The sequence below is a fragment of the Salvelinus fontinalis genome, chromosome 36, assembly GCF_029448725.1.
Source record: "Salvelinus fontinalis isolate EN_2023a chromosome 36, ASM2944872v1, whole genome shotgun sequence".
NCBI lineage: Eukaryota > Metazoa > Chordata > Actinopteri > Salmoniformes > Salmonidae > Salvelinus > Salvelinus fontinalis.
The window spans coordinates 23,666,878-23,680,686 of record NC_074700.1 but is presented as its reverse complement, the minus strand read 5'-3'; the positions used below and the strand labels follow the sequence as shown (position 1 = coordinate 23,680,686).

General features: G+C 48.5%; 1 protein-coding gene across 1 annotated transcript; it reads left to right on the top strand.

The window, feature by feature from the left end:
• Positions 1-380: 380 nt before the first annotated feature.
• On the top strand, positions 381-13,391 carry LOC129835486 (mucin-3B-like). The gene is made up of 12 exons (XM_055901123.1): positions 381-2,185; positions 2,426-2,544; positions 2,754-2,815; positions 3,024-3,075; positions 3,191-3,231; positions 3,622-3,740; positions 3,868-3,945; positions 4,435-4,597; positions 6,685-6,843; positions 11,035-11,132; positions 11,418-11,587; positions 12,210-13,391. Exons 2-12 carry the CDS (start codon positions 2,458-2,460, stop codon positions 12,252-12,254), a joined length of 1,074 nt encoding a protein of 357 aa, XP_055757098.1. The 5' UTR covers positions 381-2,185; positions 2,426-2,457; the 3' UTR covers positions 12,255-13,391.
• Positions 13,392-13,809: the final 418 nt, after the last annotated feature.

Genomic DNA, 13,809 nt, shown 5'->3' with positions numbered 1-13,809 from the left:
GAACCAAGTACTACTGATGCTGTAACTAACACCGAACCAACTACTACTGATGCTGTAACTACAGCCGAACCAAGTACTACTGATGCTGTAACTAACACCCAACCAAGTACTACTGATGCTATAACTAACACCCAACCAAGTACTACTGATGCTGTAACTAACACAGAACCAAGTACTACTGATGCTGTAACTACAGCCGAACCAAGTACTACTGATGCTGTAACTAACACCCAACCAAGTACTACTGATGCTGTAACTACAGCCGAACCAAGTACTACTGATGCTGTAACTACAGCCCAACCAAGTACTACTGATGCTGTAACTAACACCCAACCAAGTACTACTGATGCTGTAACTAACACCCAACCAAGTACTACTGATGCTGTAACTACAGCCCAACCAAGTACTACTGATGTTGTATCTACAGCCGAACCAAGTACTACTGATGCTGTAACTAACACCCAACCAAGTACTACTGATGCTGTAACTAACACCGAACCAAGTACTACTGATGCTGTAACTAACACCCAACCAAGTACTACTGATGCTGTAACTACAGCCCAACCAAGTACTACTGATGCTGTAACTAACACCGAACCAAGTACTACTGATGCTGCAACTACAGCCCAACCAAGTACTACTGATGCAGTATCTAACACTGAATCAAGTACTACTGATGCTGTAACTAACACTGAATCAAGTACTACTGATGCTGTAACTACAGCCCAACCAAGTACTACTGATGCTGTAACTACAGCCCAACCAAGTACTACTGATGCTGTATCTAACACCCAACCAACTACTACTGATGCTGTAACTACAGCCCAACCAAGTACTACTGATGCTGTATCTAACACCCAACCAAGTACTACTGATGCTGTAACTACAGCCCAACCAAGTACTACTGATGCTGTAACTACAGCCCAACCAAGTACTACTGATGCTGTAACTACAGCCCAACCAAGTACTACTGATGCTGTATCTAACACCCAACCAAGTACTACTGATGCTGTAACTACAGCCGAACCAAGTACTACTGATGCTGTATCTAACGCCCAACCAACTACTACTGATGCTGTAACTAACACCCAACCAACTACTACTGATGCTGTAACTAACACCCAACCAAGTACTACTGATGATGTAACTAACACCCAACCAAGTACTACTGATGTTGTAACTACAGCCGAACCAACTACTACTGATGCTGTATCTACAGCCGAACCAACTACTACTGATGCTGTAAATAACACCCAACCAAGTACTACTGATGTTGTATCTAACACAGAACCAAGTACTACTGATGCTGTAACTAACACCCAACCAAGTACTACTGATGCTGTATCTAACGCCCAACCAAGTACTACTGATGATGTAACTAACACCCAACCAAGTACTACTGATGTTGTAACTACAGCCCAACCAAGTACTACTGATGCTGTAACTACAGCCGAACCAAGTACTACTGATGCTGTAACTAACACCCAACCAAGTACTACTGATGCTGTAACTAACACCCAACCAAGTACTACTGATGCTGTATCTAACACCCAACCAAGTACTACTGATGCTGTAACTACAGCCGAACCAAGTACTACTGATGCTGTAAATAACACCCAACCAAGTACTACTGATGCTGTAACTAACACAGAACCAAATACTACTGATGCTGTATCTAACACCCAACCAAGTACTACTGATGTTGTAACTACAGCCCAACCAAGTACTACTGATGCTGTAACTAACACCCAACCAAGTACTACTGATGCTGTATCTACAGCCGAACCAAGTACTACTGATGCTGTAACTACAGCCCAACCAAGTACTACTGATGCTGTAACTAACACCCAACCAAGTACTACTGATGCTGTAACTACAGCCGAACCAACTACTACTGATGCTGTAACTACAGCCAATCCAGGCACACCTGATGTTTCAACTACAGCCAATCCAGGCACTCCCAACGTTGTAACTACAGCCAATCCAGGCACACCTGATGTTGTAACTACAGACAAGTCATCTGTTCCAAGTACAACTTCTCCTACTACTCCCTCTACTATTGCCACCACCACTAAGCCACCAATTCAGTGTGAGAACGGAGGTACACCTGAAGGACAGTCTTGCAACTGTCCTCCTGACTTCCACGGGGAGACCTGCAGAGATTTTAAAACTGACATAGTGCCAGGTATGTGAGACATTTTGTACAACAAATACAATTTGCGAAACCAAAACAGCCCTGAGATCCTACTTTCCCTTTGGTTAATAATCACAGCAAATGAAATAGATAAGTGATGAATACAAGACTTTGATTTTTTCCACTTTGATAACTTAGAAAGCATAATATATTAGAAATAGTACTTCACCTATTTTATATGTCAATAGGTTATGATACATTCACAAATGTTGTCACTTTATCTTCTTGTAGGTACGCTCAATAGGACAGCGGTGGTTAATAATATGGAAACTAATTCCCCGTACATAGAAGCATATGATGACAAAACTTCAACTGAATACACAGACCAGGTCAAGACATTCACAACAGAGGTAAGACAAAACACTAATGTCAAGTTAAGTGTTAAATACATTTAAGTAAAATAAAACATTTGTAAAGCAATGTGGATAAAAAAATAAAAATAACAACTGCTGTTCAAGACAGCAGGTGATTTTCTATTTAATTGCCACAGAGGCCATGGGGTTGATTCATTTTATCTTAAGTCTTCGTGAATATGCAGTGACCACTGTTTACATTTCAGATGGAGGAATACTACAGGAGTAAAGGGATACGGAATTTCACAGTGGAAAACGTAACTTTGAGGTACTAGACTAGCATACCAAAATCACCATGGTACATATTTACAAAACTACAATTTCACCCTGTATCCTATCCTACTCCATATCTTATATAAAGGTGATCTATTGACAGTACAAAAACCTGTCCACGTTGTCATGAGGTTATATGAAAATGTAAACAAAGATTATGCAGAGATTATTCTCATTGGTCGCCCTTATTTTTGTTCTCTCAGTAAGGGGTCAGCTATAACCATACGCTTGGGACGTGGTATAGAGGAGAAAAGGGTAAATGCAAGGAGAACCTCTTACATTCTTATTCATACCTTATAATACTTTTTCACAGAGAAGCTGAAAGTTGCAGATGGTGTAGTGATGATATTTTGCTCTGTGATGCTTTCAGATGGAAAAGCCCTTGTACAACCCCAAGGCAGGATCATATCGGTAATTTAAATAAGTGATTCATTAACTATGATACATAAACACCTTTCGACTTTGCTTTTGGTGATGGTTGGTTACCACCATGGTTGGGGTTAATTCCATTTCATTTTCAGTCTATTCAGATATATGTACACTGAAATTCTTCAATGCTTTTCAATGAGGAAAATGTGGAATTGTGTTCACTTTCTGACTTGACTGTAACTGAAACGGAATTGACCCCAACCCTGGTTACCACAGAATTCAAATAGGTTAGTGGTAGTTGGGTTTGCCAAGACCACACCCTCAGTTTACAAAAACAAATGTTAGGCCTCACTGTGGGAAGAAACAGAGGTTACAGTGTTGCATTAAGTGCAAAATAACCTCAAAGACTTTAATTCAACCTCCTTTCTTTAGTTTGAAGGTCAAACACAATATCATTCTGACGGTTCTGAATGAACCAGGAGCTGAGCAACAGTACACGAAGTTCGTAGAAGACGTTAATTCAGCTTTGGAAAATATGACATCGTGTCCAGGTAACAGCAATACATAAAGGCACATCTAAAAACACACCTTCAAAATACACACAACAATTCAAATCAAACTATCATTGTTAAGACATGGACCAAAACATTTGGTAATATCATTATCATATTTTTTCAGCTCTTCCGGATTCAGGATGTCCTACGTTTTCTGTTGAGTCAGTGGATAAACTACAAGAAACGGCACTTGATGAGAAAGGTGAGAACATTCAGACGGAAGACTAGAGGAAGCAGGAATAAGTGGAGGAAGGGAACGATGGTGCAGCAGATAGGGAAAATATTTTTTCATTAACAAAATAAGAGTTTAGACCAGATCAAGAAGGAAATTAAATATGTAAAAAACATTCTCTCTCTCTCTCTCTCTCTCTCTCTCTCTCTCTCTCTCTCTCTCTCTCTCTCTCTCTCTCTCTCTCTCTCTCCTCTCTCTCTCTCCTCTCTCTCTCTCTCTCTCTCTCTTCTCTCTCTCTCTCTCTCTCTCTCTCTCTCTCTCTCTCTCTCTCTCTCTCTCCTCTCTCTCTCTCTCTCTCTCTCTCTCTCTCTCTCTCTCTCTCTCTCTCTCTCTCTCTCTCTCTCTCTCTCTCTCTCTCTCTCTCTCTCTCTCTCTCACTCTCTCTCTCTCTCTCTCTCTCTCTCTTCTCTCTCTCTCTTCTCTCTCTCTCTCTCTCTCTCTCTCTCTCTTCTCTCTCAGCTGTATGTCAGAAAACAATCAACCTTGATTTTGCAAAATACTTTGAGCCTTACATTAAAGATGGGAAGTTGCTCTGTTTGACGGCATGTGACCCCAGACATAATAACACTAAAAACTGCAACAGCGGTATCTGTGAAGTAACCAGAGCCGGACTGTCATGCAAGTAAGTTCTAAACGTTATATTCAGTATACTAGATAACTATATACAGTACACTACCAGTTTTAGAACACCTACTCTTTCAAAGGTTTTTCTTTATTTTTACTATTTTCTACATTGTAGAATAATAGTGAAGACATCAAAACTATGAAACAACACATATGGAATAATGTAGTAACTAAAAAAGTGTTAAATCAAAATATATTTTATATTTGAGATTCTTCAAATAGCCACCCTTTACCTTGATGACAGCTTTGCACACTCTTGGCATGTGTAGGTGTTCTAAAACTTTTGACCGGTAGTGTATGTATGTTAAATATAATGTAATATTAAAGGAGAGGAGATACAGTTGAAGTCGTAAGTTTACATACACCTTAGCCAAATACATTTCAACTCAGTTTTTCACAATTCCCGACATTTAATCCAAGTAAAAATTGGATTGTCTTAGGCCAGTTAGGATCACCACTTTATTTTAAGAATGTGAAATGTCAGAATAATAGTAGAGAGAATGATTTATTTCAGCTTTGATTTCTGGGTCAGAAGTTTTCATACACTTTACATACACTCAATTAGTATTTGGTAGCATTGCCTTTAAATTGTTTAACTTGGGTCGAACGTGTCGGGTAGCCTTCCACAAGCTTCCCACAATAAGTTGGGTGAATTTTGGCCCATTCCTCCTGACAGAGCTCGTGTAACTGAGTCAGGTTTGTAGGCCTCCTTGCTCGCACACACTTTTTCAGTTCTGCCCACAAATCTTCTATAAGATTGAGGTCAGGGCTTTGTGATGGCCACTCCAATACCTTGACTTTGTTGTCCTTAAGCCATTTTGCCACAACTTTGGAAGTCCATTTGGAAGACCCATTTGCAACCAAGCTTTAACTTCCTGACTGATGTCTTGAGATGTTGCTTCAATATGTCCACATCATTTTCCTGCCTCATGATGCCATCTATTTTGTGAAGTGCACCAGTCCCCCCTGCAGCAAAGCGCCCCATACCATGATGCTGCCACCCCTGTGCTTCATGGTTGGGGTGGTGTTCTTCGGCTTCCAATCCTCCCCCTTTTTCCTCCAAACATAACGATGCTCATTATGGCCAAACAGTTCTATTTTTGTTTCATCAGACCAGAGGACATTTCTCAAAAAGTACGATCTTTGTCCCCATGTGCAGTTGCAAACCGTAGTCTGGCTTTTTTGTGGCGGTTTTGGAGCAGTGGCTTCTTCCTTGCTGAGCGGCCTTTCAGGTTATGTCTGTATAGGACTCGTTTTACTGTGGATATAGATACCTTTGTACCTATTTCCTCCAGCATCTTCACAAGGTCCTTCGCTGTTGTTCTGGGATTGATTTGCACTTTTCGCACCAAAGTACGTTCATCTCTAGGAGACAGAATGTGTCTCCTTCCTGAGCGGTATGACGCCTACGTGGTCCCATGGTGTTTATACTTGGGTACTATTGTTTGTACAGATGAACGTGGTACCTTCAGGTGTTTGGAAATTGCTCCCAAGGATGAACCAGACTTGTGGAGGACTACCATTTTTTTTCTGAGGTCTTGGCTGATTTATTTTGATTTTCCCATGATGTCAAGCAAAGAGACACAGAGTTTGAAGGTAGGCCTTGAAATACATCCACAGGTACACCTACAATTGACTCAAATTATGTCAACTAGCCTATTAGAAACTTCTAAAGCCATGACATCATTCCAAGCTGTTTAAAGGCACAGTCAACTTAGTGTATGTCAACTTCTGACCCACTGGAATTGTGATACAGTGAATTATAAGTGAAATAATCTGTCTGTAAACAATTGTTGGAAAAATGACTTGTGTCGTAGACAAAGTAGATGTCCTAACCGACTTCCCAAAACTATAGTTTGTAAACAAGAAATGTGTGGAGTGGTTGAAAAACAAGTTTTTAATGACTCTAACCTAGGTGTATGTAAACTTCCGACTTCAACTGTATATATTCTCTCCTATAATGTTATTTATATGTAATACTGTATATATTCTTTACTGTTGCGGAGAATTCCATTCGTCGCTACAGTTTGATTTGGTCACCACTTCCTCACAGTAGAATAAAGCTATATGTCCTGTCTATTTCAGCTGTAAAAACACAAACTCAATCTGGTACCTGACTGACTGTAACTACCCGATCCACAAGGCTGGGTTATACGCCGGAATCAGTATAACTGCCGTGGTTGTCCTGGTGATATTTGGTGTCCTGATAGTGTTCCTGGTGGTGAACAAGAAGAAGGAAAAGAGGTAAGTGGGGATGAGTTGAAGGAGGAGTAGAATGATAGAGACTAGAGAAAGATTGATTATTGTATTTTCAATTAGGACATTTTGCTGTGTAGTAAAAATATTATATTTTGCATCTCCTGTCCTCTACCCTGCCCTCTGTCCCCTCTACCCTGCCCTCCGTCTCCTCTACCCTGCCCTCTGTCTCCTCTACCCTGCCCTCCGTCTCCTCTACCCTGCCCTCCGTCTCCTCTACCCTGCCCTCCGTCTCCTCTACCCTGCCCTCCGTCTCCTCTACCCTGCCCTCCGTCTCCTCTACCCTGCCCTCCGTCTCCTCTACCCTGCCCTCCGCCTCCTCTACCCTGCCCTCCGTCCCCTCTACCCTGCCCTCCGTCCCCTCTACCCTGCCCTCCGTCTCCTCTACCCTGCCCTCCGTCTCCTCTACCCTGCCCTCCGTCCCCTCTACCCTGCCCTCCTTCTCCTCTACCTTGCCCTCCGTCTCCTCTACCCTGCCCTCCGTCTCCTCTACCCTGCCCTCCGTCTCCTCTACCCTGCCCTCCGTCTCCTCTACCCTGCCCTCCGTCCCCTCTACCCTGCCCTCCGTCCCCTCTACCCTGCCCTCCGTCCCCTCTACCCTGCCCTCCGCCTCCTCTACCCTGCCCTCCGCCTCCTCTACCCTGCCCTCCGCCTCCTCTACCCTGCCCTCCGTCTCCTCTACCCTGCCCTCCGTCCCCTCTACGCTGCCCTCCGTCCCCTCTACCCTGCCCTCCGTCCCCTCTACCCTGCCCTCCGTCCCCTCTACCCTGCCCTCCGTCTCCTCTCCTCTACCCTGCCCTCCGTCTCCTCTACCCTGCCCTCCGCCTCCTCTACCCTGCCCTCCGCCTCCTCTACCCTGCCCTCCGTCTCTTCTACCCTGCCCTCCGTCTCCTCTACCCTGCCCTCCGTCTCCTCTACCCTGCCCTCCGTCTCCTCTACCCTGCCCTCCGTCTCCTCTACCCTGCCCTCCGTCTCCTCTACCCTGCCCTCCGTCTCCTCTACCCTGCCCTCCGTCCCCTCTACCCTGCCCTCCGTCCCCTCTACCCTGCCCTCCGTCCCCTCTACCCTGCCCTCCGTCCCCTCTACCCTGCCCTCCGCCTCCTCTACCCTGCCCTCCGTCTCCTCTACCCTGCCCTCCGTCCCCTCTACCCTGCCCTCCGTCTCCTCTACCCTGCCCTCCGTCTCCTCTACCCTGCCCTCCGTCTCCTCTACCCTGCCCTCCGTCTCCTCTACCCTGCCCTCCGTCTCCTCTACCCTGCCCTCCGTCTCCTCTACCCTGCCCTCCGTCCCCTCTACCCTGCCCTCCGTCCCCTCTACCCTGCCCTCCGTCTCCTCTACCCTGCCCTCCGTCTCCTCTACCCTGCCCTCCGCCTCCTCTACCCTGCCCTCCGTCCCCTCTACCCTGCCCTCCTTCTCCTCTACCCTGCCCTCCGTCTCCTCTACCCTGCCCTCCGTCTCCTCTACCCTGCCCTCCGTCCCCTCTACCCTGCCCTCCGTCCCCTCTACCCTGCCCTCCGTCCCCTCTACCCTGCCCTCCGTCCCCTCTACCCTGCCCTCCGTCCCCTCTACCCTGCCCTCCGTCTCCTCTACCCTGCCCTCCGTCTCCTCTACCCGGCCCTCCGTCTCCTCTACCCTGCTCTCCGTCTCCTCTACCCTGCCCTCCGTCTCCTCTACCCTGCCCTCCGTCTCCTCTACCCTGCCCTCCGTCTCCTCTACCCTGCCCTCCGTCTCCTCTACCCTGCCCTCCGTCTCCTCTACCCTGCCCTCCGTCCCCTCTACCCTGCCCTCCGTCCCCTCTACCCTGCCCTCCGTCCCCTCTACCCTGCCCTCCGTCCCCTCCACCCTGCCCTCCGTCTCCTCCACCCTGCCCTCCGTCTCCTCCACCCTGCCCTCCGTCTCCTCTCCTCTACCCTGCCTTCCGTCTCCTCCACCCTGCCCTCCGTCTCCTCCACCCTGCCCTCCGTCTCCTCCACCCTGCCCTCCGTCTCCTCCACCCTGCCCTCCGCCTCCTCCACCCTGCCCTCCGTCTCCTCCACCCTGCCCTCCGTCTCCTCCACCCTGCCCTCCGTCTCCTCCACCCTGCCCTCCGTCTCCTCCACCCTGCCCTCCGTCCCCTCCACCCTGCCCTCCGTCCCCTCCACCCTGCCCTCCGTCCCCTCCACCCTGCCCTCCGTCCCCTCTACCCTGCCCTCCGTCTCCTCTACCCTGCCCTCCGTCTCCTCTACCCGGCCCTCCGTCTCCTCTACCCGGCCCTCCGTCCCCTCTACCCGGCCCTCCGTCCCCTCTACCCTGCCCTCCGTCCCCTCTACCCTGCCCTCCGTCCCCTCTACCCTGCCCTCCGTCCCCTCTACCCTGCCCTCCGTCCCCTCTACCCTGCCCTCCGTCCCCTCTACCCTGCCCTCCGTCTCCTCTACCCTGCCCTCCGTCTCTTCTACCTTGCCCTATGTCCCCTCTACCCTGCCCTCTGTCCCCTCTACCCTGCCCTCCGTCCCCTCTACCCTGCCCTCCGTCCCCTCTACCCTGCCCTCCGTCTCCTCTACCCTGCCCTCTGTCTCTTCTCCTCTACCCTGCCCTCTGTCTCTTCTCCTCTACCCTGCCCTCTGTCTCCTCTACCCTGCCCTCTGTCTCCTCTACCCTGCCCTCTGTCTCCTCTACCCTGCCCTCTGTCTCCTCTACCCTGCCCTCTGTCTCCTCTACCCTGCCCTCTGTCCCCTCTACCCTGCCCTCTGTTTCCTCTACCCTGCCCTCTGTTTCCTCTACCCTGCCCTCCGTCTCCTCTACCCTGCCCTCCGTCTCCTCTACCCTGCCCTCCGTCTCCTCTCCTCTACCCTGCCCTCCGTCTCCTCTCCTCTACCCTGCCCTCCGTCTCCTCTCCTCTACCCTGCCCTCTGTCCCCTCTACCCTGCCCTCCGTACCCTCTACCCTGCCCTCCGTCCCCTCTACCCTGCCCTCCGTCCCCTCTACCCTGCCCTCCGTCCCCTCTACCCTGCCCTCCGTCCCCTCTACCCTGCCCTCCGTCCCCTCTACCCTGCCCTCCGTCCCCTCTACCCTGCCCTCCGTCCCCTCTACCCTGCCCTCCGTCCCCTCTACCCTGCCCTCCGTCCCCTCTACCCTGCCCTCCGTCCCCTCTACCCTGCCCTCTGTCCCCTCTACCCTGCCCTCTGTCCCCTCTACCCTGCCCTCTGTCCCCTCTACCCTGCCCTCTGTCCCCTCTACCCTGCCCTCTGTCCCCTCTACCCTGCCCTCTGTCCCCTCTACCCTGCCCTCTGTCCCCTCTACCCTGCCCTCTGTCCCCTCTACCCTGCCCTCTGTCCCCTCTACCCTGCCCTCTGTCCCCTCTACCCTGCCCTCTGTCCCCTCTACCCTGCCCTCTGTCCCCTCTACCCTGCCCTCTGTCCCCTCTACCCTGCCCTCTGTCCCCTCTACCCTGCCCTCTGTCCCCTCTACCCTGCCCTCTGTCCCCTCTACCCTGCCCTCCGTCCCCTCTACCCTGCCCTCCGTCCCCTCTACCCTGCCCTCCGTCCCCTCTACCCTGCCCTCCGTCCCCTCTACCCTGCCCTCCGTCCCCTCTACCCTGCCCTCCGTCCCCTCTACCCTGCCCTCCGTCCCCTCTACCCTGCCCTCCGTCCCCTCTACCCTGCCCTCCGTCCCCTCTACCCTGCCCTCCGTCTCCTCTACCCTGCCCTCCGTCTCCTCTACCCTGCCCTCCGTCTCCTCTACCCTGCCCTCCGTCTCCTCTACCCTGCCCTCCGTCTCCTCTACCCTGCCCTCCGTCTCCTCTACCCTGCCCTCCGTCTCCTCTACCCTGCCCTCCGTCTCCTCTACCCTGCCCTCCGTCTCCTCTACCCTGCCCTCCGTCTCCTCTACCCTGCCCTCCGTCTCCTCTACCCTGCCCTCCGTCTCCTCTACCCTGCCCTCCGTCTCCTCTACCCTGCCCTCCGTCTCCTCTACCCTGCCCTCCGTCTCCTCTACCCTGCCCTCCGTCTCCTCTACCCTGCCCTCCGTCTCCTCTACCCTGCCCTCTGTCTCCTCTACCCTGCCCTCCGTCTCCTCTACCCTGCCCTCCGTCTCCTCTACCCTGCCCTCCGTCTCCTCTACCCTGCCCTCCGTCTCCTCTACCCTGCCCTCTGTCTCCTCTACCCTGCCCTCTGTCTCCTCTACCCTCCTCTCCTCTAACAGGAATAAAGACACTAAGCAGGAGATGGTAAACCAGTGGCTTGAGGATGACTTTGAATGGCCCACACCCAACACCAGGTCCACCACAACACCTCACCCAGGTACCTCATCTTAGTTTTTCTGTTATTTCTTATATATATTTTTTTGTGTGTGGGGGTGGTTCCTGAAGAAAATGTGTGTGCTTGCTCCTATTGTCTCAAAGTATTTCTATGGTATATAGTGGAAGTAGTAGAGGTACTTGTTACTGCAGTACTAGTGGCTGTGGTGACTGTACTAATGGTAGTATTGACAACTGACAATAAATGAATCTCAGAATAAGATTTTTATATTATATGTAAGGATATCTACATTTTATTTTTACATTTGGTCTGTATTTCTTTTTCTAGGGACGTACGATAACCCAGCATACACCAATGGGGTGTCAAATATCTACCAACACTCAAGCGGTCCTCTTCCAACCTACAACTCCAACCCAGAGTCGAGCGAAAGATATCCTCCACCATACTACCCCTCAGAGCCCCACAACCAAATGCACAACTTCCCAAGCAACCAGCCTGTGAGTACACTATAGTACTATAGTACACCGGCAACCAGCCTGTGAGTACACTATAGTACTATAGTACACCGGCAACCAGCCTGTGAGTACACTATAGTACTATAGTACACCGGCAACCAGCCTGTGAGTACACTATAGTACTATAGTACACCGGCAACCAGCCTGTGAGTACACTATAGTACTATAGTACACCGGCAACCAGCCTGTGAGTACACTATAGTACTATAGTACACCGGCAGCCAGCCTGTGAGTATAGGTTGTTATCAATAAAGCGTCACATTAAGGTGCAGAGCATTCTATTTGGCTGTTGGGGGCAAGAAGACTCCCTGCTCTGCTAAAACCATTGACAACTGCCTACCGTTAAATAAATGTGAACTATTTGGTTATAATGTCATCACCTCTTGAAGAGCACAGTCAGAACTACACATTTCTGATTATTCCACATTTTGCTCTGTCATCAGAGTTATACCGCAAGTAACGGCGTCCTTTTCATGATCAGTAAACATCAACTGATCATGTAATTTCAGATACGTGAGGGTAGCCTCACGACATCTCTCAATATTGACGCACACGCACACACACACACACACTAAATCTCAATTTCTATCTCTTTTTACCGCAGGTAAGGATCAACAGACCGCAGATCAGAACATCTTATGACTTGTAGCATCCTCTTACTCACAAGAAAAAGTGCCTACAGATGCAGGATCTTAATTTGTCTGCGTCTCAATCCATTGCATCCGTCGATATCGGCCTTCCTGATGGGCTGCGTCTCAATCCATTGCATCCACGGATATCGGCCTTCAGGATCTGCTGTGAAAGGTGGCAGAACTACAGTTGTGTTTGTCAGATCATGAGACCTCCTGAAAATCGGGACACTTCAAAACAAACTTCCTTTAAAAACAGATTGGGGGGGGCTATCTGTTTTTCCATGTGTGAATCTATTATTCAATGCATTTCTTTGAGCTAATAGCAATAAGGCCAAATTCAATGTTTCATCAAATCATTTTGGGACTCTAGAGGTTTAAAGCTGCTAAGTATTTTGTTCTGAGATAACAGGGTGATCAAATTAAGATCCTACATCTGTATGAACAAATTGAATGTAAATGTGGTAAATACACATAGGATTGCTTGCTTGTTTATGACGGCCGAATGAGCCAGAGCTCTCTGTTGTTCAGTAAAGCTGCTAGATACTCTGCTCTGAGACGGTGTCTCTGCCTATCTTGTCCAAGTATGTATAGCATATGGTCTTCCAGGAGGGTTTGAGCAGATACCCACAGAGACCGCTGGTGGCCAGCTCAGGATGCCTGAAACATATAGGATTAAAACAGCTATGGTATTAATACTCATAACAGAATATTTATTCATTTTGACAGTGGATCAAATTTTATTTAGTGCACTTTAAAAGATTGAATTCATCAATGTGCATTTGATCGTTCTATACCTAGCAATAGTTATGGAGGGTTATAAGTAATATAGCTTTTACTTATTTATTTTTCTTTGTTTACTTGTTATTGTATATTAGCTCTGTATTACACTGTATGCGGTCTGCCAAACAATTTGTATCACTGTAAATACTGTTATGTAAATATGTAAATTGTAATCAGAAATGGATAACTATGATTTTTGTCATCAAGAAATAAAATAGTTTCTGAAAATGTTCCAATGTCAATTGTAAAAGTTCAAAGTTCTTTTTGAAACCTGATGCAGTACGGTACACAGTGGTGTCCGAAATTACTGACACCCTTGATAAAGATGAGCAATAATGACTGTATTAAATAAATAATTCAAGTACTGAACTACACTGCATGACCAAAAGTAATTGGACACCTGCTCGTCGAACATCTCATTCCAAAATCATAGGCATTAATACAGAGTTTGTCTGCCCTTTGCTGCTATAACGGCTTCCACTCTTCTGGGAAGGCATTTCCACTAGATGTGGGAACATAGCGGGGATTTGCTTCCATTAAGCTAAAAGAGCATTAGTGAGGTCAGGCACTCATGTTGGGCGATTAGGCCTGGCTTGCAGTAGGCATTCCAATTCATCCCCAAGTTGTTCGATGGGGTTGAGGTCAGAGCTCTGTGCAGGCCAGTTAAGTTTTTCCACACCGATCTCGACAAACCATTTCTGTATGGACCTCGCTTTGTGCACAGGGAAACAGGAAAGGGCCTTCCCCAAACTGTTGCTACAAAGTTGAAAGCACAGAATCATCTAAAATGTC